This window comes from Notothenia rossii (genome assembly GCF_949606895.1).
Source record: "Notothenia rossii genome assembly, chromosome: 3".
Classification (NCBI taxonomy): domain Eukaryota; kingdom Metazoa; phylum Chordata; class Actinopteri; order Perciformes; family Nototheniidae; genus Notothenia; species Notothenia rossii.
Genome location: NC_136901.1, coordinates 9648771 through 9663590, shown reverse-complemented (window position 1 = coordinate 9663590; position 14820 = coordinate 9648771). Strand labels below are relative to the sequence as shown.

General features: G+C 43.9%; 1 protein-coding gene across 4 annotated transcripts in view; it reads left to right on the top strand.

Moving 5' to 3' along the window:
- LOC307030979 (voltage-gated inwardly rectifying potassium channel KCNH7-like) overlaps positions 1–14820 on the top strand; it is a 62960-nt gene that overhangs the window by 17648 nt on the left and 30492 nt on the right. For 2 of the 4 annotated variants that reach the window (XM_079667641.1, XM_079667642.1), the window contains exons 4-8: positions 3599–4072; positions 4780–4800; positions 5546–5569; positions 6221–6435; positions 10690–11115. In XM_079667641.1, the coding sequence (XP_079523767.1) occupies positions 3599–4072; positions 4780–4800; positions 5546–5569; positions 6221–6435; positions 10690–11115 (1160 nt within the window). The remainder of the gene's footprint in view (positions 1–3598; positions 4073–4779; positions 4801–5545; positions 5570–6220; positions 6436–10689; positions 11116–14820) is intronic. The other 2 variants (XM_079667643.1, XM_079667644.1) reach the window with 2 other exon arrangements.

The window sequence follows — 14820 nt, the reverse complement described above, 5'->3', positions numbered from 1 at the left end:
GCAGACGCCGATGTGTTAGCCTGCCATCATCTCAGAGGTCCTGCCCAATTATAGCTACAGTGTGCCTGGATGGCCTGATGAACCAGCGGAGCCCCCGTCCCAGAGCTGTCTTCATAATAGCGCTCTCCAACATCTTCTTGATGCCTCCGTTCAGCTCTGTGTCTCCACTGTGACATCAGGCGCAGCACCATGGAGGACCAGAGGTCACCCCTAGATGACTGTAATTGGATAAGGGTCCTAACAGGCTGCGTTGCCTCATGGGGTGTGCGATGTGTGTGTGGAGTATATAAGCAAGTATTGTCTCCGTGTGCCGGATCAGTGAAACAATGCGTATAAGCTTTTCACTTTGTGTGCGTGTACGCGTCACTGATAAGGCCTTCCTCTTTCACTTTTCTATGGAGGCTAATTGCTCCAAGCACAAGGGCAGTCCCTGATGGAGCACGCCTGTATGAATCAAAGTCTATCCGTCTAAATATATAAGTAGGCGTCCCTGAAAATCTGTTCGTCAGGTTTAGATATGTTTACAAGCTCTAGCCTCAGTGCTGCCTACATGTAACCTCTCCCGCTGCTGTTCCTCATTTCATCACAGCCCTCCCGCACATAACTCCAGAGACCTAGTATTGCATTTTTTACTCGCAGATGGACAGAGGTCACATATTCTGAATAACTGCATAATTTAAGAGAACATCACTCACTGCTACGGATGTAAATTCAACTCAATGGAAGCCATGGTGTTACTATGCATCGGGCAGTTGTGTAGCAGCAGCTGCTTCTGAATGTTGTGAGCTGATGATCCATGTGTTGCATTACCTAGACTCCCTCTGGGGGATGAGCAGCCGTACATTCGCTGCTGCCTAAGCATTGATCCGTTCATTGTGCCACCATCTTTTCTCGCATTATGTGGCTTCTTCCACACATCCATTAATAACACCAAGACAAGTGGAATCAATCACTTTGTGACCTCAGCTCTTCTGGTTTAAAATGTTTGTACATAAAAGCCTTAAAACAAAACCAGAATGAGCAAACATTCAGGAGATACCATATTGGAAAACCGCCCCACCAAAAGACACAGATATCTCCTTCAACAAGAAACAAAGCAGTAATATGTTGAGGTAATGAGGTAACATTATAAAGAAGCCCAATTTAGCAAAATGTAGGATCTTTGATTAGATTTGAAGGTTTTGGTCAAGGGCTGATGATCAGCTCATTTGCTTTGCAGTATGTTCTGCCTGTGCTTTGACACCGCCTTTGATTTCTGCAGTGGTCGGTAGAGGCGTCCGATATGGCTCAACTTTAAGGTCAACATAGTAGGGCCCGTTTAAATGAGTGTGTGGACACAGACGAATAACCCATGGTACTCTCTGGAGCCTGTGAGCAATATGAGTAGAAGGAGTCCAGGTAAACTATCCTTAAGGAACACTTCAGTCTGTAAGCACCTTAACTGCACCGCTGTGTTTTATTCATCTAACATCCTGACAACAGGAGACGAAGACAAACGGAAACAAAGCCGTCTTTGTCCCTCTTTTACCAAAGGAGGAAGCTTTATTGTTCTTTTTCTAATTCTCCCTGACATCTGAATCATGCTCACATTACAGAAAGACATTTCACTCCCCAACACAGGGATCTAAGGGCCCAATTAATATTCAATGCAAATATTACTATCTGGTATCATAGCAACAAGGGCCACTGTACGTCCATTGGCTGTGTAAAGCCGGCGGTGAGTTTTAGCAGGGAAAGAATGAGAGTGTTGGAGAGGCAGTGAGAGTGAAAACAATCATCTACTGTACACACACACCAGTAACAGCACTCAAAGGCAGCTTATTCCTGCAAGGTTCAGCCCCTTTTTAAATATTACAATTAAATATAGCTACTCGCACATTTTACAGCACACAGCGTGACAGAATTATGAGCTAATTAAAAGACTTGTGGCGTACGTGTTTATCCTCGAGGCGCAGTAATACAAAGCGTTAAGCATGTAAAGGCTCTTGAGCTTCCATTTGTTATTCGGGTTAGGTGTCTTACATCAAACTGTCGGAAATGTAAAATGCTAGGTTAATTGGGAGAACTGTCTTGAAGTGGTGTGAATGCAAGTGTTTGAGACAGACTTGCTAAACAGGCTTTTGTTGTATTGTGCAGAGTCTTTTGGAATATGAATGGAGACGCTGGTTTGGGTTTAGCTCTGGGCTCAGATGAAACACAACTTTGTTCACGAGCAGAAACAAGAACTAATTTCCTCTTCACCAAGATGAATCACTTGTTTAGTTGGTTATGAGCGCTAGCGTCAGAACTAGCTCTGATGACCAAATTAATGCAAATGATCATTCCCAGCATCTGGCTCGAGGCTTCATTCAAACACACTACACTGACCCAAGACAACACCAACTGTTGTGTCTAAAATGACTTTCTCTTTCTCTCAGTCTCACTGGAAAGCAGCAGTGAGGAAGATAGAGATGCATGCTGTTTCCCCCTCCTGAGTCTCCAAAATTCAATTTGATGTCCATTTTACCACCTATTGTGTCTCTCAGTACATCCTCGGCTGGCCCAGTCTTTGGACATATTGCAGTTCAGCGAGGTGTATCAAATAAAATGTGCTGTAGTTTGCTGGAACAAATAAACAAAGGACACTAATGTAAAAGGTGTGTGTCTTGAAAGCTTCTATGAAGGGTCTTCCCTGCACATGATGGCATTAAGACTTGTTTTCAAAGATTGAGACAGTGCTCTGATATGTACGGCATATGTTCAGGCGACTAAATCATTCACAACATGCAGGCCATGCTTTGTAGTCCATATGTGAAATCCTGAGAGCGCAATTTCCCCCTTGAAATGTTGGCAAAGTAGTAGTAAGTAGTAAAATGCAACTAAATGAGCGTTTTTGGAAAGTGTGTGATGTGCGTAACATAGCCTCATTTTATTACTTTGTATGATTTTAGGTTTCTTGACTTTTTCTTGCACAACAGTCCCTTAGAACTAGCTGCTGTCATCCTTAAAGTCACTTTTCCCTTCATCTCCCCAGGAGCTATCAATCTCACATTAAAGTCCTGAGTATATTACTTTACAAGACCTCTCAACGATCTACTGACATTATAATAATTCACCAAATGTACTCCGCCATGAATAATTGAAGGATATTGAAGATGAAACTGGTGCCTGAGGCAGAAGGGGCATTTGTTTTGATCTGCCAGGGTCTTTTAAACATCGCTACATTGGCAGGCTTCTCAGTGCTATTGGCGAGCAAGTACAAGCTCTCAGCAAGGATATTACAGACCGCAAGCAAGTTCTGCTACAAACACAAGGTGAAAACACAACACAACGTTGGAACGGGTCCTGTGGTTCTCACTGGCTCATTAAAAACCACCAGACATTATCAAAGCAGTCAAATAACGTCATAACAAAGAAATTGGCTGTAAAAGAGATTCTATTGGATGTCTGTCTGAGGTCTTTCTTGCAAGTAAACACCCCAAATCATAAGCCGAGGAATGATACAATCATATAACCACCTTTAGCTTAGCGATGGAGGGAGCGGTTTGTTTATGGCGATTGCTTACTCTGTGTTATGTTTGACATTCATCTAAATCTCATTCTCACCTTTCAATTTCAGGGAAAGGGAGATTCTTTCGCTTCCGTTTCCCGGGCTTACCTCTCCTTGGCATCAACAAGCAGTCCCTGCCCCAGGAAGACCCCGACGCCGTCATGGTGGACTCCCCTCGCCACAGCGACGGCTCGGTGGCCACGCGCGACTACCAGCTTCCCACCACCCGCGAGAGCTGCAGCCCCTCCTACGCCAACGACACCCGCGCCCTCATCGGCCCCAGCCATTGCTCCACCCCTGTGTCCGGGCCCTTGGACCACTCGTCGCCCAAGGGCCCCTGGGACCGGACGTACCCCGACTGCTCCATAAGGCAGACCCAACACCAGATCAAGGAGGTTGTCGCTGCTCCTTCGATCCCAGGACTCACTCGAACCGCCTCCAGGGAGAGAGTGTGCAGTATTCGCAGAGCCTCCTCCGTACACGACATGGAAGGATTCGGGTCCAACTCCAAGATGGCGTTCAGGGACAGACACGCCAGTGAAGGTAGGAATCTTCTGCTCTAATATGCCCTGAATGTACGCTTGACATTTGAATTTCAAACAACTACTGCCCCATTTGTTTAATGTTGTTATTATGTGTGTATAGAAGTTAGTTTGACACTAAAAGGATGTTGTAACATTCACCTTTCTAACATTCTCTCTGATCAAAATGCTCACTTTACTATGTGACATGGAAACTTGATACCTAGTGCACACTGAGAATGTGGTTTGTCAAGTGGTTTAATGATCTTTTGAAGACATTGTTTTTTAAAAGTTAACATTTGGCCCTAATGTTGTATTCACATTAAACATTTACCAAAATGTTGCAATACAATGACATTACCAAACTCCCTATGGTCCCAAAATAGGATATTAAAGATGTGGCGTACCAGTCTCTTAATCAGTATTATAGTGAGTCACGATCCACACTGTGAGCCATTGATCTACCCCCAGCCTGAATCACTCCTTTGGACGAGGGTAAAAGGGGCCCCAGACTGGCCAATCAGTCTACCCCCCCCCCCTCCCCTTATCTGCAATCCTCATTCAAATAGCTCCATGAGGCTGACACAGTAATATGTCTACTTCACGAGTCATGAATTGTTCAAGGGGACAGTAGCGGGGGTTCGATGCCGGCTCCATTTGTCATCGTAGAGGCACCAGAAGTTCCTCTCACACCCCCCCCCCCCCCCTTTTCTTTCCTCTCCAACACAGACAATGGTCGCAATATTAAAGGTAAACAGTTGAGCACGTCTATAAGATAACTTCACTAAACCCGCTTGTTGCATGAGTTTTCCCACACGATCTAGTTCAGATGGATGACTTTGTAAGAGTCTTAAAAGTCTGGCAGTGCACTAAGTGACTCAGTCTCAGTGCACACGACCCGCTGATCCCAAGCCAGTTGCCCGGAGGAAGTTTTCTCAGTTCGTAAAACCACCGAACTCTGCACGCGCTTGCATGAAGCAACACATTTACATCTCTCTCCTGCTTCCGTTCATTGAAGGAAATCAATGAGCCTCTACGAGACGATGCCTCCCACTGTCTGTAACCTTTGTTTCCTTCTGTGCAACCTCTGGATTCCTGCTGCCATGTCTTAGTGAATGAAAACCTGACCGTGTTTCCATTGGGATTCTATATTCTCACCTCAAATGACCTGTAGCGGTGCTGATGCTGCATGCATTTCCCAACATTATCCCACATGATGCGTTCATGTTTGATGAAATGAGTTCCCTAATCAAAGTGTTTTTTTAATATGAATTCAGTGGTGGAAGGTAACCAAGTTCATTTACTCAAGTACAATTTTTGTAGTACTCTTACTGCTTGATTTGTATTGCCCAGGGCTGCCATAGTGTACCATATCCTGTACTATATTGTGATATTTTAAGTGATGTTTGTACCCATGACTACTGCAATCCCCCCTCCCCTCCGTATTCCCGCTGTCCCCTTTACCCCCTATTTCTTCTCTCTCCTGGTTTGCTAGTGTCTCGCTCCTGGATGGCTGGGGGTATGGCTTCAGCTTTTCCTCTTGAAGTTATTTTTCATGACTGCGATGACATTTCCTTACTGTGGCATGTATTGAAGCTGTGCATGCAATCTCTCATCCTCAGCTGTCAGTTTCTCTGTCCTCCACTCTCAATCAATGTACTGTACTGTGTGAAAAGGAAAACAACTAGAACATTCCTTTGCTGGCTCACACGACTGAGTCAGCAATTCTCTCTTTTTCACTTTTGATCAGTGTGTGTAGTGCTGTCACGTGATTTCACAAGAAAGCTGTTTCTAATATGCTGTGAGAACATTTGATTCCAACGCACCTCATTAGACAGATTGATGGTTTGACTAACTGTGTGGAGTCTTTCATGCTTTTCTTTCACCAACAGTGTTCTTCATTATCTTTTAATGAGAAACTTTGAAAGGCCTGTTCACCCTAGACAGGTCAATCTGAGAGTTTATATTTCAGTATCTGTTGTATTCTCCGTGTTGTGTTGTGGTTGAACTCACTCCAAACGTAAGGGCCTGCCCATGCTCACTCCCCATGTCACAACAATCACTCGAGAACTAGATGTCCTCGATTCAGAACGCCTACAATAGCACAACTGTAGTAAAAGATGGAGCAGCTTTTAATGCCGCGTCCTCCCTCTGTGGCTTTCTCTTCCAGGGCCGCTGAGCCAGATCAAATCCAGCCTGCTGGGCTCCACCTCCGACTCCAACCTCAACAGGTACAGCACCATCAACAAGATCCCCCTCATCACGCTCAACTTCTCCGAGGCCAACAATGAGAAGAAGTGCCCCTCCCCTCCGTCCTCGGAGAATACCATCATCGCCCCGAAGGTCAAAGACCGCACACACAATGTCACCGACAAGGTCACGCAGGTAAGACGCTCACCAAGCGAGGTTTCCACACAAATATGTGGAAAGTTTCTGAAATGATGGAAAACTAAATTGAGACTGAGAAACACAATGCTTTCTTGGTGTTTTTTTTTTACGTTGAAATCCCCTTTGACAAGAGGTGCGTTCAAGTGCTATGTGACAATTAGCCGGGGTGCAGTATCACAGCTAATTAAAGGGATTTTGACATTCTCTCAACAATCAAGAGGAATGGTTTTGATTATGAAGCGCCGGCACAGCACAGATTTATGACAACATAGTCAAAGCCGTGTGATCTAAAAAGTGGAAGTGACTCATTGTTATAGCGATATATATTGTATTTAAATAGTTTGAAATGCACTGTGTGGAACATTTTAGAACAATCTTCCTCACGGTTCTTTTTATTAATGTTGTATAAAATCCATTATCAAACCATCTGGGAGTAATTCTCTGTTTGGAAAACAATCAAGAAGCGTGTATTCATAATTCATACCTCTGACGCTCCGTTGACTGTGCATACTGCAGGGGAGAGACATTGGAATTCAATAATAACGCTCATCATAATATCGTTTACTATCATCACAAATCACTCGCACAGATTGAGCGGACGATGAAGTGTGCAGATTGCTTCCACACCCCTCCTCCCCTCCCCCTCTCCCCCCATGATTCATTGGAACTCGAGGGGTGTGATACATAAAACGGCAGAGATGTCTATCACTGGAGGCAGATCATGGGGATCCTCTTACAGCTGCCAGACAGCGTCCATAGCTCCATCTCTAGAGTTACACAGAGGCTTAGAGGTCTTTCTCACCTCTCCGCCTCGGCTGAGGGACAGGGACGGTAAGTGAAGTTTTCTCAGGGGTAGAACGAGGCTGCCCCCAAACCACTGATCACGTCTCGTTTCTACATTTCGCCCATTAGTGGTGTAATGGAAAGTGGGCGCAGGAAGTGACCCCTGCAGCTTAGAGGCTCAGCAGACCCCAGTGCAGCTCACTGACCTCTCCATCCATCATTAAAGTCAAAGTTATTAAGAAGTGGAGAGGAGAGGCCTATTAACGTGCTTGTGGCACACCAGAGGACCCGAAAACAAGTTGCTGTGTAATTTCTACTTTGTTGAAGTGTGCCGAATGTTATCTAGCTACAGTAGCTAGTATACACATTTATATCTACGTTACATTGTTCTGTTAACTTACACAATATACTTAAGTAAAAAAACATCTTATTTCCTCTTGCATTTAAATGCATTGTATTTATTATTGAGGTACCACTATCTGGCTCCGTCGGTGTCCGGGCGTATGGTGTGCCACCTCTTTGTCTCATTATGATAGTATAGGGTTTTATCTGTAGACAGTTCTCTAGACCAGGGGTTCCCAAACTTTTCCATAGTGCCTCGCGATGGAGCATGCAGTGTGTTGCCACTACATTTGGGGCCTTCTGCCTGATCAAAGCTGTCACTCCGCTTTTTTTTTGCCTGTCATAGCCCCACTGCCCCACCTGAACACACACCCACACAACGAGACCTGCCAAGTCCGTTTGAGATGATGTACTCATCTAAAACTTGGGAAATGTCTCTTCATGTGGTCCTACCTTCCAGTGCTTTGCAAAATAATATTTCCTCAACAAAGTTGTCTTCTGAAATAAATCTAATGCAAGCAATTCTGAAACATTTGCTACATCCGTGCTCTCATCCAGCTGCAGAGCGAAATATTCGCTATTTGCTCCAAAAGCTGAGCAGATACTCAGTTTCACTCTCAGCAGCGGCAGCTCGATTCTGATTGGCTTGAAGGGCGGTCGTGTGATTCAAAAACAAAAATATTAAAAGATCGGCATCAAAGGACACATAGATTGATAGATATACAGTTATTAATAACATTTTAAAAAAAAAGTAAAAAAATAAAATAAATCCCTTTTCCCTCAAACTTTGCGTGACCCCCCTGGTGCCCCCTGGCGCCCCCCCGGGGGGTTGGGGCCCTCACTTTGAAAAACACTGCTCTAGACAACTGACTGTGAGCCGCACAAAGCCACAGCAGATGTCCTGACTCTGGACTCCTCTGAGTTCATCTGAAGCCACCATCGGGGTGTGTGAGCAGACTCGCTCTCCGCTGGCCTTGGCTGCCTCACAGCGCCCACAGGCAGATGGAGGCTGCACCCAGGAAGCCAGGCGACTGATAAAGAAAGAGACTAGCAGCTCTCCTGCTGTTTGGTACAAATTGAATGTCGCAGTGCATGCAGCTCATGCACACATGAGACTTAAATACCTATTCGTGTTATTCGAGTTATCTGGAGCTCATTTTTAATGATTGGAGCCACGTGATTAACCGCAGAAACATGAAACAACACTCCATTCTTATAAATGATAGCCCAGCCCAGACCCAAAAGAAGCGGAGAACGCTGATGCTAATTTGCATATCGTTTGAAGCCAAGCCAAACACACAACGAGCTTTCCATTATCCCACAAGAGAGAGTTCATTTGCGCCAAGTGCACATAGCTACAGTAGGTGTGTTTAAATAATTAAGATAGGATCTTTTATTTAGAAACAGATTGGCTACAACACGTTAATCCAGAGCTGTCACTCAGCCAACCAACAGTCTCCTCCCAGCATGCCGAGGGGTAATGTACCCGTGGGGGTGTAGTGCAGAGTTACCATGCATCATCATTATTAATCATAAACTGCATGAAAACAGAACAGTGCTGTGCCAGGACAGTCAAGGCTAGCTTTTTTCTATATTTATAATAATTATTATGAATAATTGAGGTTAATTTGTATATTTTCATACACAGGATGCAGCTACATTGTGTAAAAAATGTTCACACAATACAAGACAAACAGAAAAGTAGGATAATCTTTTAAAAGTGTCTTTGTTATGGCAAGTTTCAAAATGTACTTATTTAAGAAAACAGAAATCTAAGCAGCGGAATTTGAAAGTGAACAGCAATTACACATTGGGTTGTGAGAGCGCGATGTAAGACGCATCGGGAACGCTGGCTTTTAATGAAGTGGCAGCGCGATGAATAATGAATCCCCTTCCCTTTGTTTGTCCTTTGGTTTCTGATCGATTTGAAAGGTTATCCCGTATCAGAGGGTAGAAGCATTTGACCCTGACCCCTTTGAGGGCAGGAGTTTCTAATAACCAACTCAATTATTAACACTTCAGCCTTTCCTCAGGCATTACATCATCCTTCCTCTCAGTCACGGGGGGTTTTAAAGGTGACCAGAGGTAGAGATAAGGGGACATGGAGTCTCTCGCTCAATGCTTCATTCTATCTCTCTTTGCATTCCTCCTCATAGCTTCAATAATCAGCAGTGAAGGAGCCATGCCCTGAACATTCCTGGCTATTGAAGTGTCACACACTTAGATGAATAGATGTATCCTCAGCTCCTGCCTATAATTACTTCCAAGTCATCGAGAGTCTTATCACAAATGGGCCATCATGCTGCTGTAATATTGATGTTAAAAGCTATTCAGTGATGTATGGTATCTGCAATAACAGAGGTAATGATGGTGACACCCAGGCTAGCTGGAGGGAGTAGACGAAAGCTCCACTGTAAGGATATCATGCATGCTGTTGGTTTTTTCAGTTGGTTTCTTCATAATGATCTTTTTATTTTAATGTATCTTGTAGGTGTTTTAATTTCGGTTGAATTGCTAATATATGTTTTTATTTGTTGTCTTTTCTTTTAGTATAGGCAAGTGAAACACAAAGGAAACGCCAATATGATTAGATAGACAATACCAGCTGACATTTTGGATTCACATTTAATTCTTTCAGTAATTGTGTAGAAAACATGGGTATCATATAAAATAATGTTTTTTAAGCGTACTTAAAATGTCAACTTATAAGAATAAGTGCTTTTTTATCAGCCTTCTCTCGACACATGAATGATTCATTTAGGGAAATTCATGCCTCAAGTAATCTGCTTATGCAATATTTCCCTTTAATTAGATAATGTTAAAGTGCATTAGGATTGCACAGTCTGTACAGCCACGCTGCTGAAGTTCAACTCAAACAAACATGACCTTTACTTGACCTAATCTTCAGTCATATGTCATAATGCAATTCCACCAACCAGCACGCACATTGATGTAAAGGCACGGAAATGCTAATGCACTTATCTGAACTGTATTTACTGCTGCTCTTCATTCTCATACCAGAAATACTGTTCAGACTATTTAGGCTGTATAACCTGGGCAATTATTTAACTCTGCATACACACGTCATTATACCGTTCACACAATACTTTTTTTTCACCCCCCCAGGTTCTGTCTCTGGGCGCAGATGTGCTGCCGGAGTATAAGCTCCAAACCCCCCGGATGGACCACTGGACCATCCTGCACTACAGCCCCTTCAAAGCGGTGTGGGACTGGCTCATCCTGCTGCTGGTCATCTACACGGCCATCTTCACGCCATACTCCGCCGCCTTCCTCCTCAACGACATCGAGGAGCAGAGGAGGCGGGAGTGTGGCTACTCCTGCTCCCCCCTCAACGTGGTGGATCTGATCGTGGACATCATGTTCATCGTGGACATCCTCATAAACTTCAGGACCACGTACGTCAACGCCAACGAGGAAGTGGTCAGCCACCCGGCCAAGATCGCCATCCACTACTTCAAAGGATGGTTCCTCATAGACATGGTGGCCGCCATCCCCTTCGACCTGCTGATCTTCGGCTCCGGATCGGACGAGGTAAGCGGGGCGGAAATTATATTTATATAAATATATATACTGTATATATATCATAAATATTTATTGCATTGTTGGAGGAGCCTGGGACTTCCGATTTCCATTGCCAAAACTACACTGTAGCTTTTGTCCATATGACAATAAGGCCTTGAAATAGAATTTTCATGGCACAGAAGTGTATGTGAGATGCTCACATGAACAACATGCACACAGAAGCTGGAGTTTGCCAACAAACAACAATATGGAAGGCCTTCTCCTTCATGCATGTGATGCTACTTTTTATGGCACACACTTTTCCACCTTCCCAAGCTGAGTCCCTCCTTGGTGTGCTCCACTGTCATGGCTGCAGGCCGCAGCTTCAGCAGTCATGCTTCTGAGCTGTTTTGACTACTAAAGCAATCTGACGCTGGGCTGTCACATCTGCTTTCCTCAGCCCTCTTTTCATCAAAGCCAGACTGAGAGGCCCCGGGCCATCCTAATCAGTTAAGAAGTTCCCAGCCTCCCTAACTACTGGCTGTGAGAAACTATGTGGCTCGTGTGTGTCTGAGGGAGATAGCTCAGCAAGTTATCTAATGCTCAGTTACAGAGAGCAGCTTACAGAGTGAGAGCTCGCTTTGTATCTAGAACCTCTTGAGTATTAATAAGTTAAGTGAAGTCTAGTCATCTAGTTTTGCATAATGGAAGAAAAGCAAGCTACTGGAATGTGTGATGTAACACCTCCCAGTGAAATCACCACAGCCTGATGTGTGTGTGTTGTCAGTTTGCCGAGTCATTATTTACCATTAGGTGTGTGTTCCTGCGAGGGGGTCCATGGCCACAGGCTGGCAGTGATTGGCAGGTGGAGGGAAAAGAGCAGACAGCTGAGCGGCGACGCGATGTATGTCCCCGTCACACGGCGAGATGACTGGTGCGGGGACAGAATGTGTGTTCCCGCTACAGCTCGTGTCAAAATAACACAGTGAGCGCGGTGACAAAACGTGGTATTATTAGCGCCTCCAATCATGAGCAGAACCTGAAAATAACACATCCTTGTAAAATGTTTGATCCTGTCTTTTAGGTGCTTTATTTTAGTTCTGTGTGCAATTACTATTTTTAGACTTTAAACTCGTGCACCTTTGTTGCCTGGAAACCATCTCTGACAATATGCTAAGATTTCTTCTGCTGTGGCAGGGTGAGATTCTTGCAGGGTTTCAGCTCTGCAGCTGGCAAATGGATAGAAATAGTCCGGTGCTGATTTCTACGTACAGGAGTCATTTGAGCGCCTCCATCATTTGCATATCGATGTCCTGTGGGGTAGGATGAGATGATTTGCCTATTATGTCGACGCTCACATGCACCTTGTTTCCAAATGTGATATATTTGCAAATTGGAAGGTTAAGTTTGAAAAGGTGCTCCAAACCAGAACCTCTGATTTTCCTTTTGTTCTGGCAGGGTAGAGTCTTTGCACATTAACGACTGAACTAAGCCTAGACACTTTCACCAAATTGTCTTAGAGGAAGTTTAGTTGATTCTTTTGGAATGAAGGGGGCAAAACCACTCACAAGAACAATCTCAGTCACACATTTACATAAACGCTGTCAGGCTTTTATTTGTTGTCAATGAAGCAGCTCCAGAAATATTATTATTGATTATATCTTTCCCAAAAGCTATTTATGCTTAAACATTTAAATTGAGCTTTTAGTAAACCACAAACAACATTTTCCTTATGGCACATTCTTCCGTTTATATTCCCATGCATATTAAGCATGCTATATTTACTTAATTTCCCCTTGTCTCATTCAGTCTTTGATTTGAGAGTTAATTAGATGTGCATGTTGCCTTTGGTTAAAGTAACAGTACATAACTGCAACTCTGTTATTCTGCAAAACCTGCAGAAACATTTGTGCTAAAGAAAGAAGAGAGAGGAGGCAGCTTCATTGTAGCCCCCTCAATCTCACTCTTTCTCTGCTGGAGTTGAGCAAACAGTCAGAATAGACTCAAATCAATTCTCGTACAACTATTTACTCATGCAATAATATGATTGTTCCGTTTAGTTTTTTTATTAGATTGGCTGAATAAGCAAAACATGTGGGTTTCTTCTGTCTCCTGTGCTGCTACTGTTGATAGGGAATATGAACACTCGACATCTTTCCAGCAAATGGGCTGTGAGGATGAGGTTATCCATATTTTCATATCAACAATGGAATGCCCCTGGCAGTGATGAACCCACAGAAACGTATCACCGTCTCCCAGCATACAGCCTTGGTGTTATGGCTTTGTTCAGCATTGTTTTCTGCTGCAGCAGGGAGCTCTGAATCACTGCTTTTCATTTACCCACCACCAAATGACAGACTCGCACAATTAACGAGAACAACGGAGCAGCTAAAAGGCAGACGTTTTCCTCAGGAGTTGGTGGAAACCGAAAACAGAGTTGAAAGGCACTTATTTATTGGACTTACATTAATCACATAGACATAACAACGACCTCTAATACATGCTTTTGTCATTAGGTCGATATGATTTGCGATATAAGAGGATTAAACATTGACAAAACTTTATTCACACTGTTATTGAACATATATTAAAATGATTGGTGTGATTTTTAAGGAGGATTTTTAACCAACTAGGATGTTTTATTATGTCTGTTGGACACCATTTGAAGACCAGGACTAATGTGCAGCACCGCAATAATTCATACAGTTAATACTACATTATTTTCCTTTACCAAATATTGCACTACTTTCAATTTGTACATTGCATTAACTAGGATTAATTGTGCAGCCCTTATGGGAAAACAACTTATTGTGTCTGCATACAGAGTGAAAGGCTGAATCATAACTTTGGCTGTTTGTTTTAAAGTGGCCAGGCGAGTGCGTGAAGCCGCAGTGGCAGATGGCCAGAGTGATATTGGGAGGATGTGTTTGATACAGCTGCTCGCTAATGGGAGCTTTAGCTCGGCTCCTCATCCCCAAACGCCTCCGATTTACTGTAAGCTCAGATTTGAATCAACATTCGTCTGTGTGGGCCACATCATGCGCTGCGTGCAGGTCGCCCAGACAGGCAGCAGCACTACACCTAAGGCACTGCCCGCTCACTGATGATGGATAATTCAGGACTCATCTGCTCCTATGTATGATTCATGCACTGCTCTCTCAGTTGGCCGGATGCTCTGCAGCAGTGAGTGATGGCGGTGATTTAGGGGTGAGATTGGGAGGACGGAGGCTCATTAATGGACCCATCAGAAGCAGATACAGCACACTCCCTCACCATGATGGAGACACACTTTCCCTCATGAATCAAACTGCAATGACCGCCGTCCTGGTATAAATGAATATACTTTGAATAAGCCAGTACTCTACATTCACTCTCACCTGTATATGAGAAAAACATCAGGACGTTTAGATCAGTGTTTTTGTTGATCGAAAAATCTGTTGAATTCAGACACATTAAAATCTCTCCAGTCAAAATGTCGGGTGAAATGAATTCCCCCGTTGTTGTGAGGACTGTGCTCAGCGGTTATGGAGGCTTGCATTTCTTTGCATTAATTCCTAATGAGCGATTTTAGCAAAACATCTATCCCTAGAGGGTCAAAGGGGCCCAGGTGGCCTGTGCTCAGCCCAGAATTAAAGGAGCGCTTGATTTCAAGCCCGCGGCATTACAAACTTAACTAAAATGTTAAGAGCCAGACAGGTATGGAACTAAATCTGTGCAAAAAGATCATTTTAAAAC